Here is a 25,220-nt window from a genome sequence, read left to right as displayed (position 1 = left end):
CTAGTTCGTACAGGTCTTTTTGGATTTCGTATTTCCAAGCAGTGTCATGTTCCTTTTTTTGCAAATGCTTCTCTTATGTGTGTTTCCAGTTTTATTAAGTGGTCGGTGGGGCTTCTATTTTTCCTGAAACCCGACCGACTTTCTGTAATCAGATTTTTGCTTTCCAAGTACCAATTTAATCTTTCATTAATCATTCTCTCAAATGTTTTGCATAAGCAACTAGCGAGTGCAATGGGTCGGTAGTTTGTTGGGTTTGTATGATCTTTTTTTGGTTTGGGTATTGGGATTACTGTTGCCTGCTTCCAGTTTTTTGGGATACTGTTATTTGTCCATATTTCATTGTAAATTTGTAGTAAGTAGTCTAGTGATGGTTTTGGTAGTTTTTTTTTGAGAAATTGGTAATGGATCTGATCAGGGCCGACTGCTGTATCATGAGATTTGCTTATTGCCTCCTCTAGTTCTGCACTATTGAGTAATTGATTGTAATTTTCATTTTTTGATTTGAAGTTTATTTTTTCTTCATTTTTTTTTTTTTTTATAGCTTGGAATTTTTTATTTTGTTTTGAGGAGTTCATTGAGAATTGTTCTAATTTATTTGTGATATTTTGTTTATCGGTAATCTTCATGTCACATATAAGGTGTTTAGTAGGATTCTTTGTATTTTTTTTCTGACCATCTCCCATACTTTTTTGGGTTTTGTGTTTTGATTAATTTTTGTTACATAGTCTTTCCACGTGTTCAGTTTTGATTCTTTGATAGTTTTTCGTGCTTTTGGCTTGCTGTTTTTATATAATGTTCAATTTTTCTTTTGTTGGACTGTTTTTGAATTTTCTTAAGTTTGCACGTCTTGTTCTTATGGCTTCTTTGCATTTTTTATTGAACCCGGGTTTGTTATATTTTGTAGAAGTGGAGCTTTTTGGTATGTTCTCCTCAGCTATCGTGAATAAGGTATTGCTGAAATATGTGTTGTGTTCTAAGTTAGGGTTCGCTTCGGGTATTAATCTGTGTTGATATGCATTTTGGAATTTTTCCCAATTTGCTTTTTGTACATTCCAGCGAGGTGTTTTATCTTCTAATTTTGGGGTTCTCGTTTTCTAATATAATAGTGGTCACTTCCGCATGTATCCTCAGGTGTTCTCCAGTATATATGTATATAGTTGGGTCACATAGTGTTATATCTATTGCTGATAGTGTTCCTGTTGCTGGGTGCGTTTATGTACTGTTATACATTGTATACAATGTATTGTTATTGAGTAGACATAGCTCGTTTTGGTTAATTATTTTTTCAATGATTTGGCCTCTTTTATTGTTTTTTTTTTTTACTGTCCTACCATGCATTGTGACTATTGAAGTCTCTCAACAGTAAAAATGGTTTAGGTAGTTGTTTGATTATATTGTTTAATTCTGTTTCTTTTATTGCTTCATTTGGTGGTATATAGAGTGAACACAGGTTTACTGTTTTGTGTAGTGTTGCAATTATTTACAATAGCTTGCATATTTGTTTTTAAGTTCACTGTGCTGTGTGGAATGTTTTCGTTTATCAGTATTGATGATCCACTGGTGGCTTCATTGGATAATTTGTTTATGTGGTTGTATATTGAGTAATGTTTTATGTTAATTTTGTCATTTTCTTTTAAGTGTGTTTCCTGTAGGCAGGACATAGGGATTTGATGAGTATTTGTATTTCTTCGATATTAATTTTTAATCCTCTTATGTTCCATTGTAGGATTTCATTAGCCATGGTTTATATTTCCTTTCTCTTATTTTGAGTTGTTGGATTCGTCGATCTCCATGACTTCCTGGCTTTCAAGTCCTGGAGGCATAATGTTTTTTGCTTGTCTTTATCTTTGGATCGTGAGCTAGAGCTTTTATTTGTTTTTGTTCGTGATGTTCTGTAGGAGGGTTTTAGTTCTTGCTTTGTTTTGTTCTCTTTTTTGTTAATTCTTTGATTCTGGACGTGCTAGGGATTTGTGCAGATTCTATTTCTGTTTGATTTGATGTTGCTTTCTTTAAATTGGTTTTTCTTTTCTTTGGTTTATTTCAGAGTATGTGTTCGTTTTTGTGGTATCTGTAATTATTGGTTTTATTTCAGTTATGAATTTTTGCCAGTCGTTTGGTCCAAGTTTTCTTAATTTTTCAACGAGTATATCATATTTATCTTTTTTTCTGTAATTTCCTTTTTGGTAATTTGTGCATAACTTTTACCAGTCATATATCTGTCTACAATTTTCCTTGCTTCGGGGAATGATATATTTTGTTTTTGTTTTACTGTTAGAATTTCCTTTTCTTTTTTTCCATATGTCACAGCTTCTTGCATAGGCTGGGTGATCTTCTCCAGTTTGCACATTTGCATCTGTTTGTACACTCGTTTGAATTGTGGTATGGGTTTCTTTGGTTACATTTGCCACATACAGGTTGATTGTAGCATACATCCTCATGGTGTCCGAATTTTTGATATTTTTGACATCTAAGGGGGTTTGGTATAAATAGTTCAACTTTTACAATTGCATAAGCAATTTTTATTTCTTTTGAGTCCTTTGGTGTGTTAAACGTTATGATATAGGTGTTAGTTAAAATTGAGTTTCCATTTTTTTAATGGATATTCTTTTTATGTCTGTTAGTCCTTGGGATTTTAGTTCGATTTTTATTTCATCAATTGAGTAGTATGATAGTTCTTTGCTTCTTATAACACCCTTTGATGAATTCATTTTATCGTGGGGATATGCTTTGATCTTTATGGAATTGTTCCATTTTTAGAATATTGGCATCTTTTTTATTCACTTCTACTAGAATTGTTCCATTTTTAATTGCTTTGGGTGATATTCTTGCAGTGATTTCTTTCTGTATCAAGAATGGGGACAGTCTTATCAGGGGGTTGTCATCTTCAGCTTCCAGGATAATAAATCTTGGAAAGTTTTGATTTTGTAGTTCTTCCGATATTTCCACGTGATATGTTTTAGGAGGCTTTTTCTTTTTTTCCCCATTTCTATTTTTGGTTATTTTTCATTTCTACTGCTCCCCACCCGCCTCAGAGCCCAATGTATGAAGTGTTAGGGGGGAAACCCATTTGCCCCAACAACAGGGACACATCAGAAGTATACTCTTCTTACTGTTTCCTTCATCCCTTCCAAGAGCCTTATTTTTTGAAGGGATGTTGGTTTTCCAGCCATATTTCGTCTGTACTCAGGGCGAAGTAAGGAAGTGGGGGGGGGAGGTGGAAGGGGCTGTTTTTGTAGAACATATTTAAGTTTTACAAATGAGGATAGATAACAAAAACAAATTCAATGTAGGTGCATTTCGTCTCTGAAGCCAAAAGACAGCCTGATCTGGTAGCACCAGTGGAGTTTTGGACAAATCAAATGTATTGAACAAATTTGAAGCAGAAAGCATTTGTCAGACTTTCTTTCAGAAGATGATAATCTATTGTTAAAAATGTGATGCACAAGGACATGCAGTTTCAGATAATTTTCCAGATTAAAAACGATTTAAAATATGAAAGTGGTTATCCGTTTCATAACTTAGTTTCTTTAAAAGTAAAAACTATGATATACGATTAAATAAAATTTATGGTTTATTAACAGGATGAATTTGACAATTCACAGTATAACATTGCTTCATTCAAGATTCTCACTAGATTTCTGTAAATCAAGAAATGTAGCGATCAATTAGTGAATATCACTCAAGTATTGCTCTTATATCTACTAGCATACCCTTTTGTTTTGTTGCCCACAGGCCTAACAAGATTATGTCCTCTCTTGATGTGTTATTCATCCAAAAATAAACTTTTTATACTGGGGTTGTGATCAAATTAAAATATACAAAAAATATATTGCCATCGTGCACTCACCTTTTCACAACATATTGTCTCTTTTGTGCTAGCCATGTTTCTTTATGTCTTTAGGGCTGCTGATTCATTGATATGCAAATTAATGCATATCTAAATACACGGTTCAAGAATTGTTTCTACCCTCTCTTTCATACATATATTTTGAAGTACAAAATTTATAAATACAATCAGAAACAATGGGAGGAAAACTTTCCAAAGATCTTTTGACTATGATCTCATCAGGAGAAATCGATAGTATAAATGAAAATAATAATGATGTAAATAAAGAAAGTGCCAGTACTGATTAAAATAAATAATTTAATTAAACAATCATTTAAAAAGCATTAAAATGACACAGCATAGCTTTAATAATAAAATAATTTTTTTTTAAATTCTGGCCAATAACAGAAATAGAAACTCAAGCAATGCTTTTCATCTAAGATTAGACAAAGAAGATCCTTGAGTTTCCCTTCCTCTGGGACTTAAAAAATTTTTTTGAATTTGCCTATTCCTATACACAAACCTTCCTTGTGCCAGCAGGAGAAGTGCATAAAGGCATTTCCTCTTTGAGAACTTTAACCCCCCCTTCCTTTTTTTTTCCCTATGCTGTGCCATTTTAATAGTTTTTAAATGATTGTTTACTTAAATTAATTTTAATCGATTTCTCTTGATCAAATGATAGTTGAAACATCTTTGGAAAGTTTTCCTCCCATGGTTTTTAAGTGTGTGTCTATGTACACACACACACACACAATGTTCTATTGCAATCCATTTTTTCCTTTTGGCAGGCCAATGTTCGAACTTTCTGTTTAAAGAAATTTGCCATAGTCGAACATTTTAGACTTCCAGAAGTCGTCTTCAGGCGAGTGATGAATTAAAAAAAAAAAAATAAATAAATAAAAAATAAAAAAAAAATATATATATATATATACACATACATTTATATTCGGGCAAGCTAAATTTGACAATACATTTTAGCCATGTATCATTTACATTATTTAAATAGATCAGTACAAAGAGCGTTTCAAATATAACAAAAAAAAAAAAAAAAAAAAAAAAAAATTATGTTGGTCATTTAAAAGCATTATTTTTGCTGACCCACTTACCCAATGATGCTAAGGCATACTTTTCCACTTCTGTATAAATTAGGATTGAACCGAACTCTCCCATCACCAGTAGTCATCAGTTTCACTCTAGGAGGTCGAATTGGATAGTCAGGAGGACATCGGATCAGGAAATAGAAAAATCCACCTTCATAGGGGGTGTCAAATGGTCCAGTTATCAAAGCATGAATCTGGTGATTGAAAGCAGAAAGAAAAAAAAAGAAAAAATTAGTAAAAGAAAAAAAATCGTCTATCTTCTTTCCATATTGAATGTAGAATGAAATTACATTTAGAAATTGTAATTTAAACATTTTTTAAAACCAACAACTGTTAGAATGTCTCCATTATGACATTTATTGATTTCAATCTGAACATGAAATCCCGATTTACAGATTTCCTGATTTTCTTCAAATTTGAATTGTTTTTAACTGAAATGTGAAAAAGAGCCAAACTTAATGTCACAGCAACAATTACAACAATTATTAATGCAATTTTTTAAGTTTTCTTTTTTAAGGTTCGATCTTATTGGCTGCTCTATGAATTGATGTCATATGTCTAAGTGAACAGGTGGAATTATAAATCGTGTTAATGCTTACAATACGTGGGTTATTTTGGTAATGCGGGTTAAAACTAATTTTTACCTTTTTTACCAATTAATTTACTCAAAGTGTGCTAGAAAACAGACAAGAAAAAATGTGGCTTTTATATTGAAATTCAAGCTATGGCATTGAAAAAAAAATTTATGAAATGTGTAGAAACTTTTGTTCATGTTATATAATTAATGGGTAAGTAATTGGTTAAAAATATACAAATAGGAAATGAATATGAATTAAATCAGTGAAGAGGATGCATCATAAACAGGGGGTCAACCTTTTAAGGCGAATCAGCCCAGCATGGGAAATAAGATTAGCAGAAATTACATCAAATGAGGGATTTAAGAATGTGAGGTTCCGGCAGTCTGGATGGAAAATTAATAGCAAACTGATGTATTTTGAGATGTCATGAAGACCATTGGTAAAGATGCTATGCTCTTCTCCTTCTATCCTCTTTTCTCGCCTTGTTACTTTGCAGCCCCAAAATGAACAGACATTTAAATTATCTTCCATAAAAATATGTTGGTTAATTAACATAACTAATCTTATGCGCCTAATGAGTTTTGATTGCAACTGGTGAATTATCCTTCGTCTAGGAAGACAGTAACAACTAATGTGAACAACAGTGATGCCGACTAGAAAGAGCAAGATAGGTCTTAATTAAGAAATTAATTGTATTAGGAATGCTTTCAATGTGGGGATCAGAGAATCCAGAGCTTTTTGATTAGGTAACAATTATTTATGAGGCAAAAGTGGGGATTGGATTAATTTTGGTGGTAGGAGCTGCTAGAAAGGACTTGTCCTGCCTTGATAGAGTTCAAAATAAACTTCGTAGCCTCATAAGAGATGTCCTTTTCTCTTCCTTGCAACCTCTATCTCACAGAAGAGATGTTGCGAGTTTGTCTCTGATGTATCGTTATTTTCATGGAAAGTGTTCGACTGAGCTTCAATCTAGTCCCCCCTCGCCAAACCTTCACAAGAAACACTCGTCTAGCTGTAAACACTATCAATAATTCTCCCCACTCTTTATCTGTGCCTAAACCTAAACGTAGATTCCATGAACAAAGCTTCTTTCTTAGAACTGCATGCCTGTGGAATTGTCTTCCGTTTTCCTGCTGACTACAATATGGTTGTGTTCAAGTCTAACGTAAATAAGTTCTTGATGAGCCGTTCCATATAAGTTATCAAATTTACCAAATTTTCATTACTAATTATTACTATATTGTCCAATTTCTACTGTACACTCTTTAACCCTTATCCTTGAGTGGCCTCTTGGCCTTGATAATGTGGTGATGCCTATGTAAAAAAAAAAAAAATAATAAAACAATTATTGATTATTAATTAGGTACTAAAAACAAGGCAAGATTTTCAATGTGTGTCTTTGAAGAAACATATATATGGATGTTTACATATATATATGTTTACAAACAAAATCTAGAAAAGGAAACATCTGTGGCACAATGAAGATGCTTCCTTTAGGGAAGCTGGGGGCTTCTACATTAATAAATCTTATACTTAACTTATACCTGCCGGTGATCATGGGAGGTGAGAAAGAAAGGCGCTATTATTAAAAAAACATGACAGCTTCAGTAACTATTGTCAATCAGGTATGACTCAAGCAAAGAGTGACAGTTGTTTATAATAATTCAAACAAGTCAAAACGATCTGAGACCCTAGAATTTGAAAGGTTAAACCCAAAAGAATTCATCAAGGCATACAAAAACATGTTCAAACGTTGAAAGAAATAGAGAATCGAATTATAATTGTTTTGTTTCTTTCTTAACAGTCCAGGGGTTCGACTCCATTGAAAGCAGATATGCAGTAGTTTGGTCTAGTCACAGGTGACGACAGACGTAGATCGACAATCACCTAATTTGAATATGCTATGCCAGTGTTAAATGTAAAGTAAATTATTTTTTATAAAAATGCATTTATTCAGTTTTTGTGGTCCTTGCCATTTAATGATAATGCTGCCCATAACGATGCAAACAAAACTCAAGAAACGACCCATGCCAGTCGCTTATAGTAGATGCCATATCGGCCCATTGATGTTTCCGTGTGCCTATTATTTGTTTTTTTGCGTTTGATCGTGTCTAATACCTGGGGAGTTGGTTGCCTCAACCAAGTAACTCTCCCCAGGTTAACGAACATTGCCATACAAGAAGGTGTAAAAATTGCCATACAAGAAGGTGTAAAAATTGCCATACATGAAGGTGTAAAAATACAAATTTTTCATAGATTATTCTATAAACCTTTTACTGTTTAAATAATTTAACCTTGTTCTTTTAAATAAAGGTTAAAAAAGACATTTCTCACTTTGGAAGATTGTCGGTGAAAAAAAAAAGCACAATGGCCAAAAGATGTTTTATTATTTCTAGTTACCATGTGACCGTTTCACTCACAACATAAAGCCCTGTAAATGTAAAGACCATAATGTGGGATACTTTTGCAGAATTTAACCTGCGGACTGAAATATTAGCGTTATTATTTAGAAATTATTATTTAACATGGGAAGGATGGGGATGTTTTGCAACTATTCTGTATTACAACTATACTGTCGCAATTTTCTTACAAATAAGTCAACTTTGACCCGTTGACAACTATAAGAGCATTTTACAATGGCGATTTACCCACGTTCTTTTTTTTTTTTTTTTTTTTTTTAAATTTATTCTCTATTTTTAATGCACCTTACTTAAAAACATTCATACATTTTCTTCTACACTACCAAAATAAATAACCCCAAAAATGTTTTTTTTACAAATGAATAATCAACACAATAAAACGTATTGTTTTACTGTGTATGTTTCCAGCCTCCCAATTGTTTTTTTTTTCCGTGTTTAAATTATCCAAATAAACAATTAATGCTTTCTATTTTTTTTTTTTTTTTAACATCATTCATTTCCACATTGTCTTAATTAGTTTTACTGACCTTATTAACATAAATATTTGACCCAATGAGTCATGAATGTTTGTTTAAAATCAATGAAAAAAAGTTACATTTTATTTTCATTTTCTATTTAAAAAGCCATTCTTAACATGGGGAGAGTGTTTTTAACTATTCTGTACTTTCAACTAACAATTTCATGTAAAAAAGATATCAAAATTTGAATTTAACTTGAAGTATTACGGTATCTGTTCAGTGCACATTTACTTATAAGTATGGCAAACCACTTATAATTTAATGGCTGTAAGTTTTTTTTTCAAAAATAAATAATTATAAACAGAATGACTCCTAGAAATCTATATTCTTTTTTCATTTTAATATACTTTCATAGAAATGTTTCTGTTATGTCACAAAAACTATTTTCTTTACGTCAGAAGTGTCACGCTCATACATTAATTCCATAGCTAATCTAACATACTGACCCAACGGGTCATGGGTAGTCTAGTTTTTTTCTTAAAACTAAGTTTTATTTAGAAAATGTATGCAATGGATTTTGTTCAAAATTAAAATTAATATTCTAAAACTGCTCAGAGAATAAAGGTATTTTCATAGTTGCATTATAATTATGTGATGAAATAATAAAATAGACGTTAATTCATACCAAAAAATTCATTTTTTTCAGCTAATGTTGACAAGCTTGCAAAAGTTGATCGCATACAAATACATGACTCAGCAATTTTAATCTGACATTAATTTGAAAGTATTTTAATTAGCAAAATCTGAATAATAGTATGTGTGTAAATTTGTGAAACTGTTTAAGATGTTGCTATATTTTAGTATTTCATGACCGACTGGTGTTATTTGCAGAGATGCCAGTATATTTTAGTATTTCATGACGGACTTGTGTTATTTGCAGAGATGCCAGTACTTTAGATCATTTTCCTTCCAGTTAGTAACACCATGTTATGACTGACATAGGATCTTATGGCAAGTTTAGTCTCTCACTGATGACAACATTTGAGTTCTTGCTTATATAGTCAATATAAGCAGGTGACAGAGTCCCAAAACAAACTGATTGGTTGAAGTCTAATATAGGCAACCAATCAAGCTTGAGTATTTTGATAGAATTGACAAATCAGAAATCGTTTCTCTATTGTTGCTGCTATAACAGGAGTCCAACCCATTAGACATTATCGAAAATATTACAAAAAGTTATAAAGTTTGCAGAAAACAGCAAAGTGTATAGCCTAAAAACGTACATCGATCGAAACTACAATAAGGAAAAGACAAATCTCATCTTTATTATTATAATATTTGTAGAAGTTAGGAGGAAAAAGTTGTAGTCAGGTTGTAAATTTGAAATTGCTTAAAATCTTCTAAAAAACCTCCAAAAGACTAATTTTAGAACTGATCATAATCAACACTTATCCACTGCGTCATGAGTCCAGGTTAACAAAGATTTCAGAGTTTGACAAGATGTACAAATTGAAGGTAATATTAACTGAAACATTGTGAAAATAACATTTAAGATGAGAACAGTAATCCGAATAATCCAAATAATCAATTCTCATCTCAAAAGTGTCCAAACATAAGGTTTGATTTTTTTTTTAATATATTGGAGTGTGGTCATTTATATACATAAACACGCACACATTAAAATTTCCAGATGTGCTGCATTTATATAGATCTGAGCTCAGAGGACCATTAAAACTAGTTTTATATAAAAGAGTAAACATTTGTTTCCGTTTAAAATTCATATTAATAAAAAAGAAATCAAACCTCTGTAATGTCTTCTTTATCTGGTACTATACACATCCCAGGAGGAGGTTCATTATAAATGGTCATTATATCCCTGCAAGTTAAAAAGAAAATGGGTCGATTAGAAAATAAGGAATACCAGCAAAAGAGCTTGGCAAAGATGGAATGAAAATCAACCAAACTTAAAACTAAGGAAAAGAAAAATTAAACCAAAATAAGTATTAAATTATCACCAAGAAACTACAGAGGATGGAAAGGGTGAATAAAATAAAACAAAATGATTTGAACATTTGTTAAAAAATGTTCAAAATATTGCTGTTTATTCAGTCTATCAAAAACAACTTGACAATTCAGAGAGTTGTTTATAATGGAGCAAAGTTTGAATAACACTAATCAATAGCGAACTCGGCCTTTTGACTAGGAGCAAAATGTAGTACATGTTCTGATACTACAGTTCACCTTTTCTGACTTCGATCAGTAGAGGAGAAATCCTTCTAGATTGAGGCAATTTTAATTTTTGTTTTTATCCTGAGTGCTACTTTTTGGATTTCCTCACATCAAAAATTGACCTTGTGTCTAACTCTGCCCTCATGGGGAGGCAAGTAAATAGGAACACTAATCAATAATTGTCATAATTGATTTACTAGTCAGAATTAAATATTGATTTTGTAGAACAAAACCTATCGATGATAAACTTTGAGAAATAAGCTTCACTTTACAAGATGCGGATGATATCAGATGACACGGGTCTTTTGGCTGGTATGGTACGATGTAAAGTCATACTGTCAACTTGCCAATTCAGGATTTACTACCTCACTCAGAATGCGGGTGTAGCAATTGTTGCAATTTTTAACTGCGTTGTAATCTTGCTTCCATGAAAAACAGTAAATATATTTTTGTTCTCTTCATAGACAAATTAGAATCTTCATATTTGTGGAAGATGCAAAGTTCTGTGAGACAGACAACTAAAGAGATTTCAGATTTTTTAAAGATAATTTCTGTAAAAAAAAAAAAAAAAAAAAAAAAAAAAAAATGATCAACAAGTTCAAATATCCACTGGAGTAAAACATACTGTTTTTTTTTTTTTTTTTTTTGATAAAAACTTTTGACAAGACCAAAAAATTAACTCCCTCCCTGAACGACAGGTGGCTGGTTGTCTTATGCAAAAGACATGCAAATAAAGTTTCCAATAATAGCCATGGTCTTTAGCAATCATACCACTCCATTCTGCCCCAGGAACCTCGAGCTGAATATCAATGGTTACATCTGCATTCTGAGTAAGGTAGTAAAGTCCTGAATCGGCAAATTTGTTGAAAGGTAACCATATGGGTGACAGCAAGAGTTCATATTCTGCCAAAAGACTGATGTCACCTGATATCTGATCTCTAAGCTTACCAGAGGATAAAAGGTATTTTTGAAGGCTTATAATGCAGGAATGTAGTCATTATGAGCAGATAAATAAATGAATAAATAATTCAATATTTTTTATATTTTTTTATATTTATTTATTTATCTACCTGAATTTTTATTTTTTTTTATGACTGTGGATGGTACTTCTTCCATAGGTTCTTTCGGGTAATAACCCATCATCAGTGGAAAAACAAATCCTCTCTCTAGACTGTAAACTGTAATTAATTCCGTTACATGTTCATTCTATTTCTTTTTTATTTCCTTTTTTTTTAAATTTTTTTTTTTTTATTTATTTACTTAGTTGTCTATAGATTTTCTGATCAAGGGGATGTAATTCCAAATTCTGTTTAATATGGTTATAACTGGCCATTGTTGTTTAAATGTTTTTGTAAAATTATGTGTTTTTTTGTTTGGATTTTAAATCCAACACTCAAAGCTTAATTCAGTTATGTTCAGGGGAAGTAATTCTATTTTTTACTTGTTCGCAGATTTTCTGATCAAGGGGAAGTAATTCATTGTTTAAATGCTTATTTTTGGCCGTTGTTGTTTAAATGTTTTTCCGTAATGAATCATATATCGGAAGTTCTATAAGACCGTTACATATCTGAATCAAGGAACACATTATCACCAAAACATTGTCATTTTTCCAAAAACATAAACGTGAAAATTTTAGCAAATGATAGGAATCAGGGAAACTTCGGATTAAAAGAATCAATACTGATTGAAAATTTAAAACCAAAAATTGATAGTAAAGAGAAAAATATAATATATTTCTAATAAAGACACAGACTAACTATTTTCCATATACGGTCTCAGTAATAATTCATACAAAAAAAAAATAAAAAATAAAAATAAATAAATAAAAAATACTCACCTTAACTACATAATGTAAACAATCATAATCTAAACAAATTCGCAAATGAATAAATAAGTATGTTTTTCCTTTGATAACCACATTTAAATAGAATTTAGAATTACTTTCCCCCTGATCATATATCTATAGATAAGTTTAAAAAAATCACCTCCATTAATTACATAATTATTGAAGCTCTAGAGCGCCTATATTCTTACAAAAACATTTAAACAACAACAACGGCCAATTATAACCATATTAAACAGAATTTTGAATTAAAATCTTACAAAAACATTTAAACAACCAGTTACAAGCATTTAAACAGAATATGAATTACTTCCCCCGATCAGAAAACCTGCAGACAAGTAAAAAATAGAATTACTTCCCCTGAACATAACTGAATTAAGCTTTAAGTGTTGGATTTAAAATCTAAACAAAAAAAAAAAACACATAATTTTACAAAAACATTTAAACAACAATGGCCAGTTATAACCACATTAAACAGAATTTTGAATTACATCCGTTTGGATTTAAAATCTAAACAAAACAGACGCTTTACAATTTACAGCCTAGAGAGAGGATTTGTTTTTCCACTGATGATGGACCCAAAAGGACCTATGGAAGAAGTACAATCAACAGTCAAAAAAAAAAAAAAAAGATAAATAATATAAATAAATAAAAAAAATAATATTAAAAAAAAGATTAATTATTTATTATTCATTTATTTATCTGCTCATAAACGACTGTACATTCCTGCATTGTAAGCCTTCAAAATACCTTTTATTCTTTAACAATGCTTCAAACAAACCATGCCATACTTTTTACCATAAGATAATTCAGAATGATTGCAACTACTATCAAACCAATCATTCATCTGCTGATACCAGGTCATTGATCTCCGGTAACAAATGTTCACCAAAAATGTTGAACTAATGAAAGAGTTCTCAAAAGGAAAAAACTCAAAACTAATAAGATTCGACTTGAAAGTAAAAAGTTATGAAAACCAGTTTAGAGATGAGCCTATCTTGGCTATCAATTCTTTACTGCTCATTTTCTAAAGGGTCTGTTTATATGGCCACAGACTACACCCATTTCTACTGATTTAAACTCAAAACCTCTTTCTTGATCAAGTAGAATAAAAATGAATATTTTCCTCTGAACCCAAATGATCAAGTATTGCTTAATTTCTATCTTGCATGCAATTCTTGCTTATTCCTTCCCCCTCCCCATTTTCAGGCCGGCTTAACTTCAATTGATCATTTAGAGATTGTGTTCTCTAAATGATCAAGTGACAGTTACTATCTTTATTTGATTTTTGATATTTGGCTAAATTTAACAATGTCTATTCTCTTTCTGTGCCTTGGTCAACTTAAGCAGAGAATCTTTCCTAAGTTTAATCTGCTTGCCATCTGGTCCCTTAAGATTTGCTCTTTGCTAACTGGGAAGTCCTGAATTTTTTGGGTGAAAGTTCCTTTCAGTCCACGAAGTCATGTTTGAGAGTTGCGGTGCTTAAATACTAAGTTCATTACTTCTACTTTTTATCAACTGAGTTGATCATAAGAAATGAAATTCTGTCTTTTTAGCAAACATGCAATGAGAATAAGAAAATTAAAATAAAAATGAAAAAATTTTGCTGTAACTTGCATTTTTTTTTTCACTCTCTCCAAAAGACCGGTTCTAATGCAAGTCTTCTCTTAGCCTCATTAAACCTGCTGATATAGAATACTCAATGATTCTGTGCCCCCCTTTTTTTTACATGACAAGAGGCCACTCGAGGATAAGGGTTAAAGAGTGTACAGTAGAAATTGGACAACATAGTAATCATTAGTAATGGAAATTCGGTAAATTTGTTAACTTATATGGAACGGTTCATAAAAAAACTTGTTTACGTTAGACTTGAAGACAACCATATTGTAGTCAGCTGGAAAGCAGGAAAACGAAAGATAATTCCACAGGCGTGTAGTTCTAAGCTTTGTTTATGGAATCTATGTTTAGGTTTAGGCACAGATAAAGAGTGGGGGAAATTAGTGATAGTGTTTTCTGCTAGACGGATGTTTCTTGTGAAATTCTGGCGAGGGAGAATCATAGATTGGAGCTCAGCCAAGCACTTGCCATGAAAATAACGATAAAGCAGAGACAACTCGCAACATCTCTTCTATGAGAAAGAGGTTGCAGGGAAGAGAAAAGGACATCCCCTATGAGGCTACGAAGTCTATTTTAAACTCTATCAAGGCAGGATCCTTTCTAGATGTGGCAATAGTACTTCATCCCTGGCTCTTATACAGATAGAGAATTGCATCAGCAGTGAGATATCTACTGGATCGATAGAAGGATCCTACCATTTTTCCAGCGGCCTTGGCAACAGATTTAATGTATGTGTTCCATTTAAGATCAGGAGTAAAGGTCAAGCCCAGAAGCTTGTCAAAATATGAGGCCTCCAAGACGAGAGCCATTCATTTCAATTGATGCCAGATGGGGATCAGAGTGTTGATGATGTAAAGATAAAAGCTTGGTTTTAGATGCATTAAAAGTAACAAGTCACCTCTTTCCAGTGTACTACTTGCTCAAGATCAGAGGAGAGAGAATCAGAGAGAATTTGGTCGTTTACGGTCTTAGATGTGCTACCATAGATAGTAGTGTCATCAGCATAAATGTCTACGAATGATGTAAGGATGTGATTTGGAAGAATGTAGATCAGGAAGAGAGTTGGGCTCAGGATGGACCCCTGAGGGACTCCAGCATTAATACTGAGAGCTTCAGATTTCTGCCCATCAACTACTACACTTATGAACCTATCAGAGAGAAATGATTTAATAATTAAGACATTTCTAGCTATACCGTAGCTGGAGATCCTATGAAGTAAACCTTTATGCCATACTCTATCAAAGGCCTTTGATATGTCAAGAGCAATTGCCCTAGAAAGGTAGCCTCCGTTGAGATTCGCTAATCCTATGAGATAACTGTAAGCACATCTGCTGTAGATCTAGCAGAACGGAAATCATATTGTCTGTCACTAAGACAAAATACTCGTTGGGCAATAAGTTTTTATGTTCATAAATAAAATGGCTCCTGATTGTCAAGTGGCTGAGTGATCTATCACAAATGACATCAATACCTTATATATTCCAGCCGAATAAACAAGGAGATGGAGTTGGTCTCTGCCTGATCAGAGAAACAAATGAGCCTTCAGCTAATGAATTGTTGATGTTTGGTTGGAAAATATACATCTTTATTTCCGGACAGTCATTCAATAGAAAACTAGTTGTGGTTTTTGTTTGGTAGGAGAATCCGTCGGGTTAGATTTGTAGTGGCAGAGACCACATGATTGACTAATGTTGGAATCAAGCACTAAATATGGATGAGCAGAACCACCAAACGATTACAGCCTGTACAGTGAAGCCACGCAAACAGGTTTTCTTTCATAGACCTTTTATGATCTCCATTGCTAGATTTAGATTTTTCTTCAATTTTTTAGTTAAACAAAAATGTGAGATTTACAATTTCATTTGCCCCTAAAAAATGTTTTGTTGAATTAAAGTTTTGTATTCTTTGAAATTCCTTTGATTAAACACCCAATTTTCAGATAAAAATTTATTTTACTTGTTCAATTTTAGCAGATGGTATGAGGGAAGGGGGGGTTCTATGTAGGTTTAATGTAAAATAATCCCTTGGAATGGATATTTCCCACACTTTTCTTCATCACATTCTAAAAAATTGTTGTTAATGTTAAAAAACGCGATTAATAATTTTTTTTTTTTAAATCATTCTGTTTATACTTTTGCAAAGAAATCCTTTAGACTTATTTCAATTGCACTTAATTTAAAATATAAAGTTAGATTGTAAGATTTTAAAAGATATGTCAACTTAAATGCTATTTGAGCCTTTCAAAATTGGATTCTGACTAGGCAATTTTCATTTATTATTTTTGTTCCATATACATTTAGTTTGGTACAGTTTATTTGAAAAATTATATAGCTTAAACAACTGGTAATATAGAAATATTTTTCTATTATGACTGAAAAATAGGGGAATAACTCTTTTTTAATTAAAGGATATAAGTTGTCTAACAACTAAAATTTTATTTTAATTGTTTTATTATTGTATTTTTTTGGAAACAAAAATTAACTAAATCCCAGACAGCACCAGATATGTACAGCTAGTACTTGTAATAAAATATCTGGCTTTGTGATAGCGAATAGTTTTCTGTATTTCTAAAAATACATTTAGTATTCTTGCTAACAACTATTTCTCAAGATCTACAAATAACAATTAGTCAGATTAAATGTGAAAATGTCAGCGGCTCATTTGCTACTATTATCTGCTTGTTAAATCCGGCTATTATTAGCAAAAAAAAAAAAAAAAAGGATAAAGTTTTATTAGAAAACCAATGTTAATTTTAACTTTGCACTCACAAATGTTTATGGTGATATCATGTTTAAACATTGGTTTTTGTCAGATCACCAAAGTTAAGCAACATGAGTAACCATTTAAAAATATTAGGCACTCTAAGTTTTAGTAGAAGCTGTCAAGTCACTTCCTATAATCTCTTTGGTAAAGTTAGAACTCCATTTGTCTTCTCTTCCTCCTCCTTCCAGTTATGGGTGAAATAGGAGAGACTATCAAGCCTTTATAGGGCGAGAGTTTAGTAAAATGAGATTTTTTCCACTTAAAGATGAGCAAAAGCAATGCTGGGTTGTCACTGACCACTTCTATGCAGTTGCATTATAAAATTGCACACTTTCAGAATATCCATTGTCTCTTGAAACTATTCACTTCGTAATATTCTGTAATACAGCTTCTTTTAAAAGTATCACTGGCATAAAAATGAAACCCATTAATGGCCAATAAAACCCTTCCAGAGAATCTCTATTCAAACTCCTCAACTTAACATTCTCAGGCAATGTGAATTGAAATAAGTACACAGAAGATTCTGTCACATCTGCAGCAAAGAAACTGATCTAAAAAACTTCTCACACCTGTCATATCTCTATGAAGTCATCATTCGACATGGAGTATTGTAACCACATCTGAACTGGTGCCCCAACCACCAACTTTTCCCTCTTGGACAAATTACAAAAGTATTGCATCCCTGCTTATACTTATTTTTTCAAATATTTCCATTCAATACTCCCTCTCCTCAATAAAAATACCCAACTAACAGTAAAATCTTTACTGTAGCAGTTCCTGGATGCGGAAAAACAAAATAAATAAATAAATAAATAAATAAAATAACTATGAACTTCTTTCCTGGGATTTGTTGGCTTTTGGAATTCCTTCCATACTCTCCCCTGTTTCCATACCAATATGCAAAAATTTAAATGTAATATGAACAAATATCTTGCTAACATCTGACCCCTATCATAGTAGCCACTGATGTTTCAGTGGCAATATGCCTAGTTTGATGTAAACAAAAATTGTTGCAATATTTTTTATATAATGTAAGGGTATGATTAAAAAAGGTTCTATAGACACTGACCAATCAAATAGAGCCAGGTTTTCTAGGAACCAATGAGAAATCATGGTCACTCCATAAAAATACTGGATTTTTTAGATTTCCCCACACGTTTTTTTGTCTTCATGTGAGAAGGAACTATTTTTCATCTCATGACTTCTACCGATTGGAAACTTTTCTAAAATTAAAACGTGGCTTTCAATTCAAAAGGTTATGGGTCCGACGGATAATTTTATTTCAATCCAAATTCGAATTGTGACAAGTGAAAATTTTGGGTTATTTATGAATTGAAAAACTATAGTCATTCAAAAAATCGGAACAAGCCAGAATTTATTGAAAAGAACACAACTGCTTTTGTGCAATTGATACATTACAATGCTAGCATTACAAGCATATGCTGTATTTTCATGGACATCGGCAATATTACATACCTAATGTGCTTCAACAAGTCATATCTTTTTTATCTGTTGGTAAATTTTTAAAAGAATTACATTGATGGAAAGAGAATAAAATAGGCATTCCAATGATGTTAATTTATTTTGCCTTTATGCGTTCAATGTTTTTATGCTCAAAGTTAAAAATGAAAAAACGGTAAAAAATGACAACAAAATGGGAAACAGTTTTTTCAATGTTCATATTTTATACGTTACGTTTGGATACATATGTGTGGGGTTAAATTTGATTGGATATGGCTGAAATTTTACAGGCTATATAAACATAGAAGTCCATATCTACTGGGGTTTGATTTTTTTTTTACGACCACAGGAAGCAAAGTTACGACCGAGCAAAGTTGACAAAGAATATTTCAAAATTGATAAGATAAATCGGCATATATCATCCATTTTCATATATATAATAGTTTCAGAATTATTTTCATGTATAATATGTAAATATTTAATAATTATTAATTGTGCAGAATTTTCTTTAAAATGTTATCTTTTATAGAAATCAAATCCGCTTACAGAAAAACGGTTGCTAAGCACATCATGTGCTGAGCTTACTAAAGTATGGTCTTAAAAATAGAAAGACTAGTCATTTTTTATTCTGAGTTCGTCAATTTAAAAAAAAATTATTTTCAAGTTTTTCAAATTTGATTTCCAAACAATACTATTTTGTTGTTTTTAACGCTTTTAGTCCACATGTACTAAAAGCGTTAAAAAAACAACAAAATGTAGTAAGGACATGCGTTTAACTTATTTGTACTTAAAGTTGGAATTGTGCTTTTTAGTGGTACCCCCCCCCCCAAAAAAAAATATATATATATAACAAATAAAACAAATAATCTGGAGATGCACTTATGGTAGCATAAGTAATAATGTTATTTAGAAACCCATTCTTAACATGGGGAAGGAAGGGTGTTTTGTTAACTATTCTGTACTTCCACTTAACAATTAAATAAAAAAGCTATCATGAAACTTGAATTTCTTTTTAACTCATTGTCAAGACACTTTTCGAATTTGTAAAACAAACCCATTTTTTTTTTAACTGAGGATATCTAATTAATAATAATAATTAGGCGGTTCGATAAAGAATTTCATTGTGATGCATTTTGTAAATTTTTACCTTGTTTCCACCTTAATATTTTTCTTTAAAATGACTACTTTTAAAGGTTTTCGGGTATGCTGAAAATGAATATCGCATTTAAATTTTCCGCAAATAAGTAGCTTTCCGGATATTAAGCAATGTCATTTCTTACGTTATTGCTGGTGGCCATCTTGGTATGTGCATTTGTTCAATTTCTCGGAGTTGCGTTTGCGCACTTGCACATACCAAGATGGCCACCAGCGATAACATAAATGACATTGCTTAATATCTGGAAAACTACTTATTTGCAGAAAATTTAAATGCGATATTCGTTTTCAGCATACCTTAAAACCTATAGAAGTAATTTTAAATGTTAAGGTGGAAACAAGATAAAAAAATTACTGTTTTATTTCTTTGTTTACATAATTGAATTTTCAGTAAAACAGAATAAAAATGACAAAAATTACCATCAACTGGTGGATATATAGTTGTTGCTTATCAGGATTCCTGGTACTGTGAACGTTACATCGAGGATTCATGTAGAGTATGATTTAGATTTTATGATTAGAGTATTGAAATTTGTACATCTGAATTTATAATTCATGGCTTATGATAAAGAGATACATCAGATTTGACTACATAATCAGAAAGAGCACACAATTTTACATAAGAGTGCGAAGTTTCATGAGAATAGTTTGAAAAAGAAATAAATGGTGGCGAAATTACCGAATTTCTTGAAATTCGGAGGTCCATAATTTAGCCCACTTTTTCTAAAGAAAAATGTCCATGGAAAAGTATAAATTTTAGCACTTAAAATTCTCATAACTTTTGAACTACTGATGGTATTTGCATAATTCAAACGGTTTTAAGCATCTTTTACATAGCTCTTTTCATGCAAGTTGATAAAATAACAATTATCTAAAAAGAAAAAATCAACTTGTAATGCTAACAATGCTTAGATGACAGAAGTTTATCTCTGATAATACGGGAAGCCTTGGATGATGACTGAAGAGGACAGAACATGTTAAGAGAGCATTATTTATTGAAAGGAAAACTCCAAATTATTTCATTATATACAGAACTGACAATTCTAAAACGTATGGAAGCCGAGATTATCACAGACTATATTATAAGGGCTGAAACAATGGTAAATACATTAAAAATGCCTGGTGACAGAAAGAACAACCCATGATTTTTCAAAGTAGCATTGAGAAGCTATTTTTTATTTATTTATCCATATTTTTTTTTTTACATAGGAGTCACTACTTATGAAAGCCCGGAGGCCACTTGAGGTTAAGGAATATAGAGTATACAGTAGTCAATGTGATAATATTGTAGTCATCGTTATTAATGGAAATTTGGTAGATTGGATTACTTAAGGGGGCGGTTCATCAAGAATTTGCTTATGTTGAACTTGAAGAGAAGTTGCAGTCAGCTGGGAAGCAGACAAATGGAAGAGAGTTCCATAGGCATGCAGTTCTAAGAAAGAAGCATTGTTCATGGAATCTACATTTTGATTTAGGTACAGTTAAAGAGTGGAAGAAATTATTGTCAGTGGTTTCAGCTAGACGGGTGTTTTTCATGAAAGATTGGCAAAGGGGGCGGACCAGAGATTGGAGCTCAGACGAGCATTTGCCATGGAAATAACGCTAAAACAAAGACAGGCTCGCAACGTCTCTTCTGTGGGAAAAAGGTTGCAGGGAAGAGAAAAGGGCATCTTCCACTAAGATATGAAGTCTATTTTGAACTCTTGTCAAGGTAGGATAAGTTGCTTCCAACAGCTCCTGCCCAGATGTGGCAACAGTACTCTATCCTTGGCTTTTATATACATAGAGAATTGCATCAGCAGGGAGGTATCTACTAAAGCAGTAGAAGGATCCTACCATTTTTCCAGTGACCTTGGCAACAGATTTGATGTACGAGTTCCATTTCAGCTCAGGAGTAAAGGTCAAGCCCAGAAGCTTGTCAAAACATGAGGCCTCCCCAAGACGAGAGCCATTCATTTCAATTGATACCAGATGGGGATCAGAGCGTTGATGATGTAAAGATAAAAGCTTGGTTTTAGATGCATTTAAAGTAACCAGTCACCTCTTCCCCATTGTACCACTTGTTCAAGATCAGAGGAGAGAGAATCGGAGAGAACTTGGTTGTTTACAGCCTTAGATGTGCTACCATAGATGATAGTGTCATCAGCATAAATGTCTACGAATGATGTAAGCATGTGATTTGGAAGATCATTGATGTAGATCAGGAAGAGAGTTGGGCTCAGGATGGACACCTGAGGGACTCCAGCATTAATACAGTGCGCTTCTGATTTCTGCCCATCAACTACTACTCTTATGAGCCTATCAGAGGGAAATGATTTAATAATTGAAAAGACATTTCCAGCTGTAGCTGGAAAGCTTGTGAAGTAGACCTTTATGCCATACCCTATCAAAAGCCTTTGATATGTCAAGAGCACTTGCCCTAGAAAGGAAGCCTTTGTCGAGAGATTCACTAATCCTATGAGTGATAACCGTTAGCACATCTGCTGTAGGTGTAGCAGAACGGAAATCATATTGCAGGTCACTAAGGTTATTTCTGCTGAGGTGGTTGACTACTTAATTTAATATGGATTCCAGCAACTTACTCATGACGCACGAGAGACTTCTTGGTCTGTACTGAGAGGGAGATGACCTATCACCTGAGTTCTTAAATACAGGGTATACTGATGAGGTTCTTCAGGGTGTGGGGAAGCAATTCTCCTTAAGACAACGCTTAAACAGTTTTGTAAGTATGGGGGCAAGTTTTGGTTAAAGCTTTTTCAACACTATAATTGAAATGCTGTCAGGGTCAGTTGCTTTACTGGAATCAAGGTTCTGTATTAGCTTAGCGACATCACGCACAGATATTTGTAGGTCGCATAGCATGTTGTCTGTTTCAGGAGGAATTATGGGGGTGGTGGCCTTGGTCGTATAGAGTAGAATTAGCTGCAAAGTTCTTGGCAAATAGTTTGGCTTTGATGCTGACGAGATGACCCCAGGCCCATTGATGGTGGTTGGGATAGAACACCTGCTTCTGTTCAGGATTCTGTGTGCTATTTGCCAAAGCTGGTGGGAACCAAGCTGCTGCTCAGCTGCTTTGGATTTAACAGGCTGAGCATATAACTCTCTTGCATTTTTATTACTCTTTTACAGTGATTGCTGGCAGTCCTGAAAGCGGCTTTAGTCTCAGTACATCTACTTTGGAAAAAGTGATTTCTGTGCGCAATGGCAGCAGCACATTCTGGGGAAAACCATGACTGGCTGTTAGGTTTTTGCTGGAACTTTTTGGAGGGTATGAATCGGTCTATACTTACAATTAACCATTCTGTTAGGTTTGATAATATAGAGGACACGTTCTTTTTAAACATAGAATGCAGGGGTAGATCGGATATAAATGTCAGCTATAGAGTATCAATATACTGTACAATGGAGAGGTACGTCTGAGGACTTTTTATTACATTTCATTTTTATTTTAACTGATATAACCAAGTGGTCAGAAGATCCTAGAGGAGACAGAATAGAAGATGAACATAGCTCAGGGCAAGTTGTGAGAAAAAGGTCTAAAAGGCTTGCATACTGACCGTTAGTATCGGACACACGGGTGGGTTCGTGAACAATCTGAGTGAGGTCATAAGCAATGGAGAAATTATGACAGAACCTCCCTTCATCATCTGTTTTGTTGGAGTGGGTCAACCATTACACATTGTGGACATTGAAGTCACCACAAATGTGGATGTTAGCTGAAGGATGAGCAGACAGGATGTGGTCAATTTCCTCAGATATGCTCTTAAAGATAGTAACTCTGCTGTTGTGGGGGTGATAGAGGGCAAATATAAATGTGGTGGTGTACCGGAAGCATATATAGGGTAAATTAGGGTATTCTCTGGAGATGTTCTTACCATATGGAAAGCCATCTTTAATGTAGGCACATATTCCATGCCCATGGCGATCTTGGGAGTCAGATTTGGATGTTAAGTTAAAGTATCCTTTAATTACCAACTCATCTAGGGAAATGGTCCGTCCAGTGCCATGTTTTGCTTAAGAATAATATGTTCAGTTTAGTCTCTTGCAATTGGTTTTCTACCATGTCACATCGACATAGTAATGCGGAGGGGGAATCCCTATTTAGCTTATTTAGATGACAGAAGAACTTTTTTTTCCTTTTTTATGCAAAATCTACTCTCATTGAAATAGATTAATTTAAATATGAAGTCGACCGCTTGACATATAAACACCCGAATTATTAACTGTGCCTAAAAATGAGTCGTAGACGAAAAAAAAAAAAAAAAGACGCACGGACTTTCTTTACTGGTAAATATCTCAGACAAGAAATTGTCTTGATTTCAGATTGCGTATTTGCTTCTATATATTTTTTTTCAGCCTAATTGCCCAGTTTTTAATTTAATTCATACTTGGCCAAGTTACTGTTGTAAAATCTAAATGTGACGAAGTTCAGGATCTATTCAAAATATATAAGCAGAATATTGGTTTTCTTTCCTTTCCTCCTCAAAGAAGGGAAAGCTCACTAACGACCACAAATGTAAGGTGTGCCCCCCCCTACGCCAATGACCTGACACAGTAAGGTTAAAATTCCCTTAGCGGCACTTGCATGGTGGTCGAAGAGCAATCTGCCACCACACCGAAGATCTAATTTTTAGCTAAGTACATTTTTTTTTTTTTTTTTTTTTGTATTTTCTTTGCACACTTTATCTTCTTATATTTTATTCTATCCTTTTTAAACCAAACAAATCTAACCCTTCTATTTTATATTTTATTTATTTTGTTTGTTTTTTTTCTCAATGTAATTTTTACCTAATTCCTCAGACATCTTGACCCTTCTTGATTCACTTATTTTAAAAACAATTTCCTGACTAATTTCTTTTTTACCATGTCACATCGACGTAGTAATGCGGAGGGGGAATCCCTATTTAGCTTATTTAGATGACAGAAGAACTTTTTTAAGTACAATACTTAATAGTAACAGCCATGGTAAGGTGCAAAAAAAAAAAAAAAAAGTGCCACCTAATTTAAGTTTCACTATTCGTTACCAAAATATGCAGTATCTTAGCTGTGATACTAGAGCTATTCTTCCTGAGTGGATGCTATGCTCCGTGCGTTACTTTAATGTCTTCCTATAAATACGAAATACGGAATTCCGATCCACCATGAACTAGTTCTTGTAACTGGAACAAACACCTAACTGCTAGCTACGGAATCCCAATATACATTTTACCTCCAAGACTATTACCTCTGTCTAGCCTGCATGCGCAAAAAAAAAAAAAAAAAAAAAAAAAAAAAAAAAAAAAAATCTACCTGCCACTCTAAATCCTAATGTAGATCTGTTTCTTGTAAATTAATAACCCCTATCCCTTGAAGGCTAACAATCTGCTCCTTCCCACCAAACCACCACTTAACTCCTACATTTTACTCCGTTTTGTACTGGAATCTTTAACTTCCAGCCCCTGACTCTCACATGCTAACTGCTTAGTCATCACTAAACATCTATACAATTCTACCCTCTAGACATGCATTGGAGTTCATTCCTATTCCAGTTGGTATTAAACAGCCAAAGTATGTACTCGGAAGCAAAGCACACCGCACTGCATTACACAACTGTCTCCTCTTAGATAGCGTTACAACGCTAATACGTAAGTGAACCAATGCTCCTTGCTATGCTAAATGTCCATAACTTTTACTTGAAAGCTGAAAACATCTCTCAATAATAGAAACTCACCTTGTACCTCCAACTTTACTCGCACCTACTAAAACCAGCCCATATATCTATTTACCAAAT

The 25,220-nt window shown here is 33.0% G+C and overlaps 1 protein-coding gene across 1 annotated transcript in view; it reads right to left on the bottom strand.

Annotated features, from left to right (window-relative positions):
• Window positions 1–25,220, bottom strand: part of LOC145259863 (ubiquitin-conjugating enzyme E2 Z-like) — a gene marked incomplete at its 3' end in the record, with an annotated part of 243,922 nt that overhangs the window by 10,404 nt on the left and 208,298 nt on the right. Inside the window, 2 exon segments of the mRNA XM_080117710.1 lie at window positions 4,933–5,120; window positions 10,186–10,258. Of these exon segments, the coding sequence (XP_079973836.1) occupies window positions 4,933–5,120; window positions 10,186–10,258 (261 nt within the window).

Source organism: Euprymna scolopes, chromosome 35 (assembly GCF_053919585.1).
Source record: "Euprymna scolopes isolate OS-2025 chromosome 35, ASM5391958v1, whole genome shotgun sequence".
In the NCBI taxonomy this organism is placed as follows: domain Eukaryota; kingdom Metazoa; phylum Mollusca; class Cephalopoda; order Sepiida; family Sepiolidae; genus Euprymna; species Euprymna scolopes.
The sequence above is the reverse complement of the archived record's forward strand: the minus strand, read 5'-3'. Positions and strand labels throughout refer to the sequence as shown.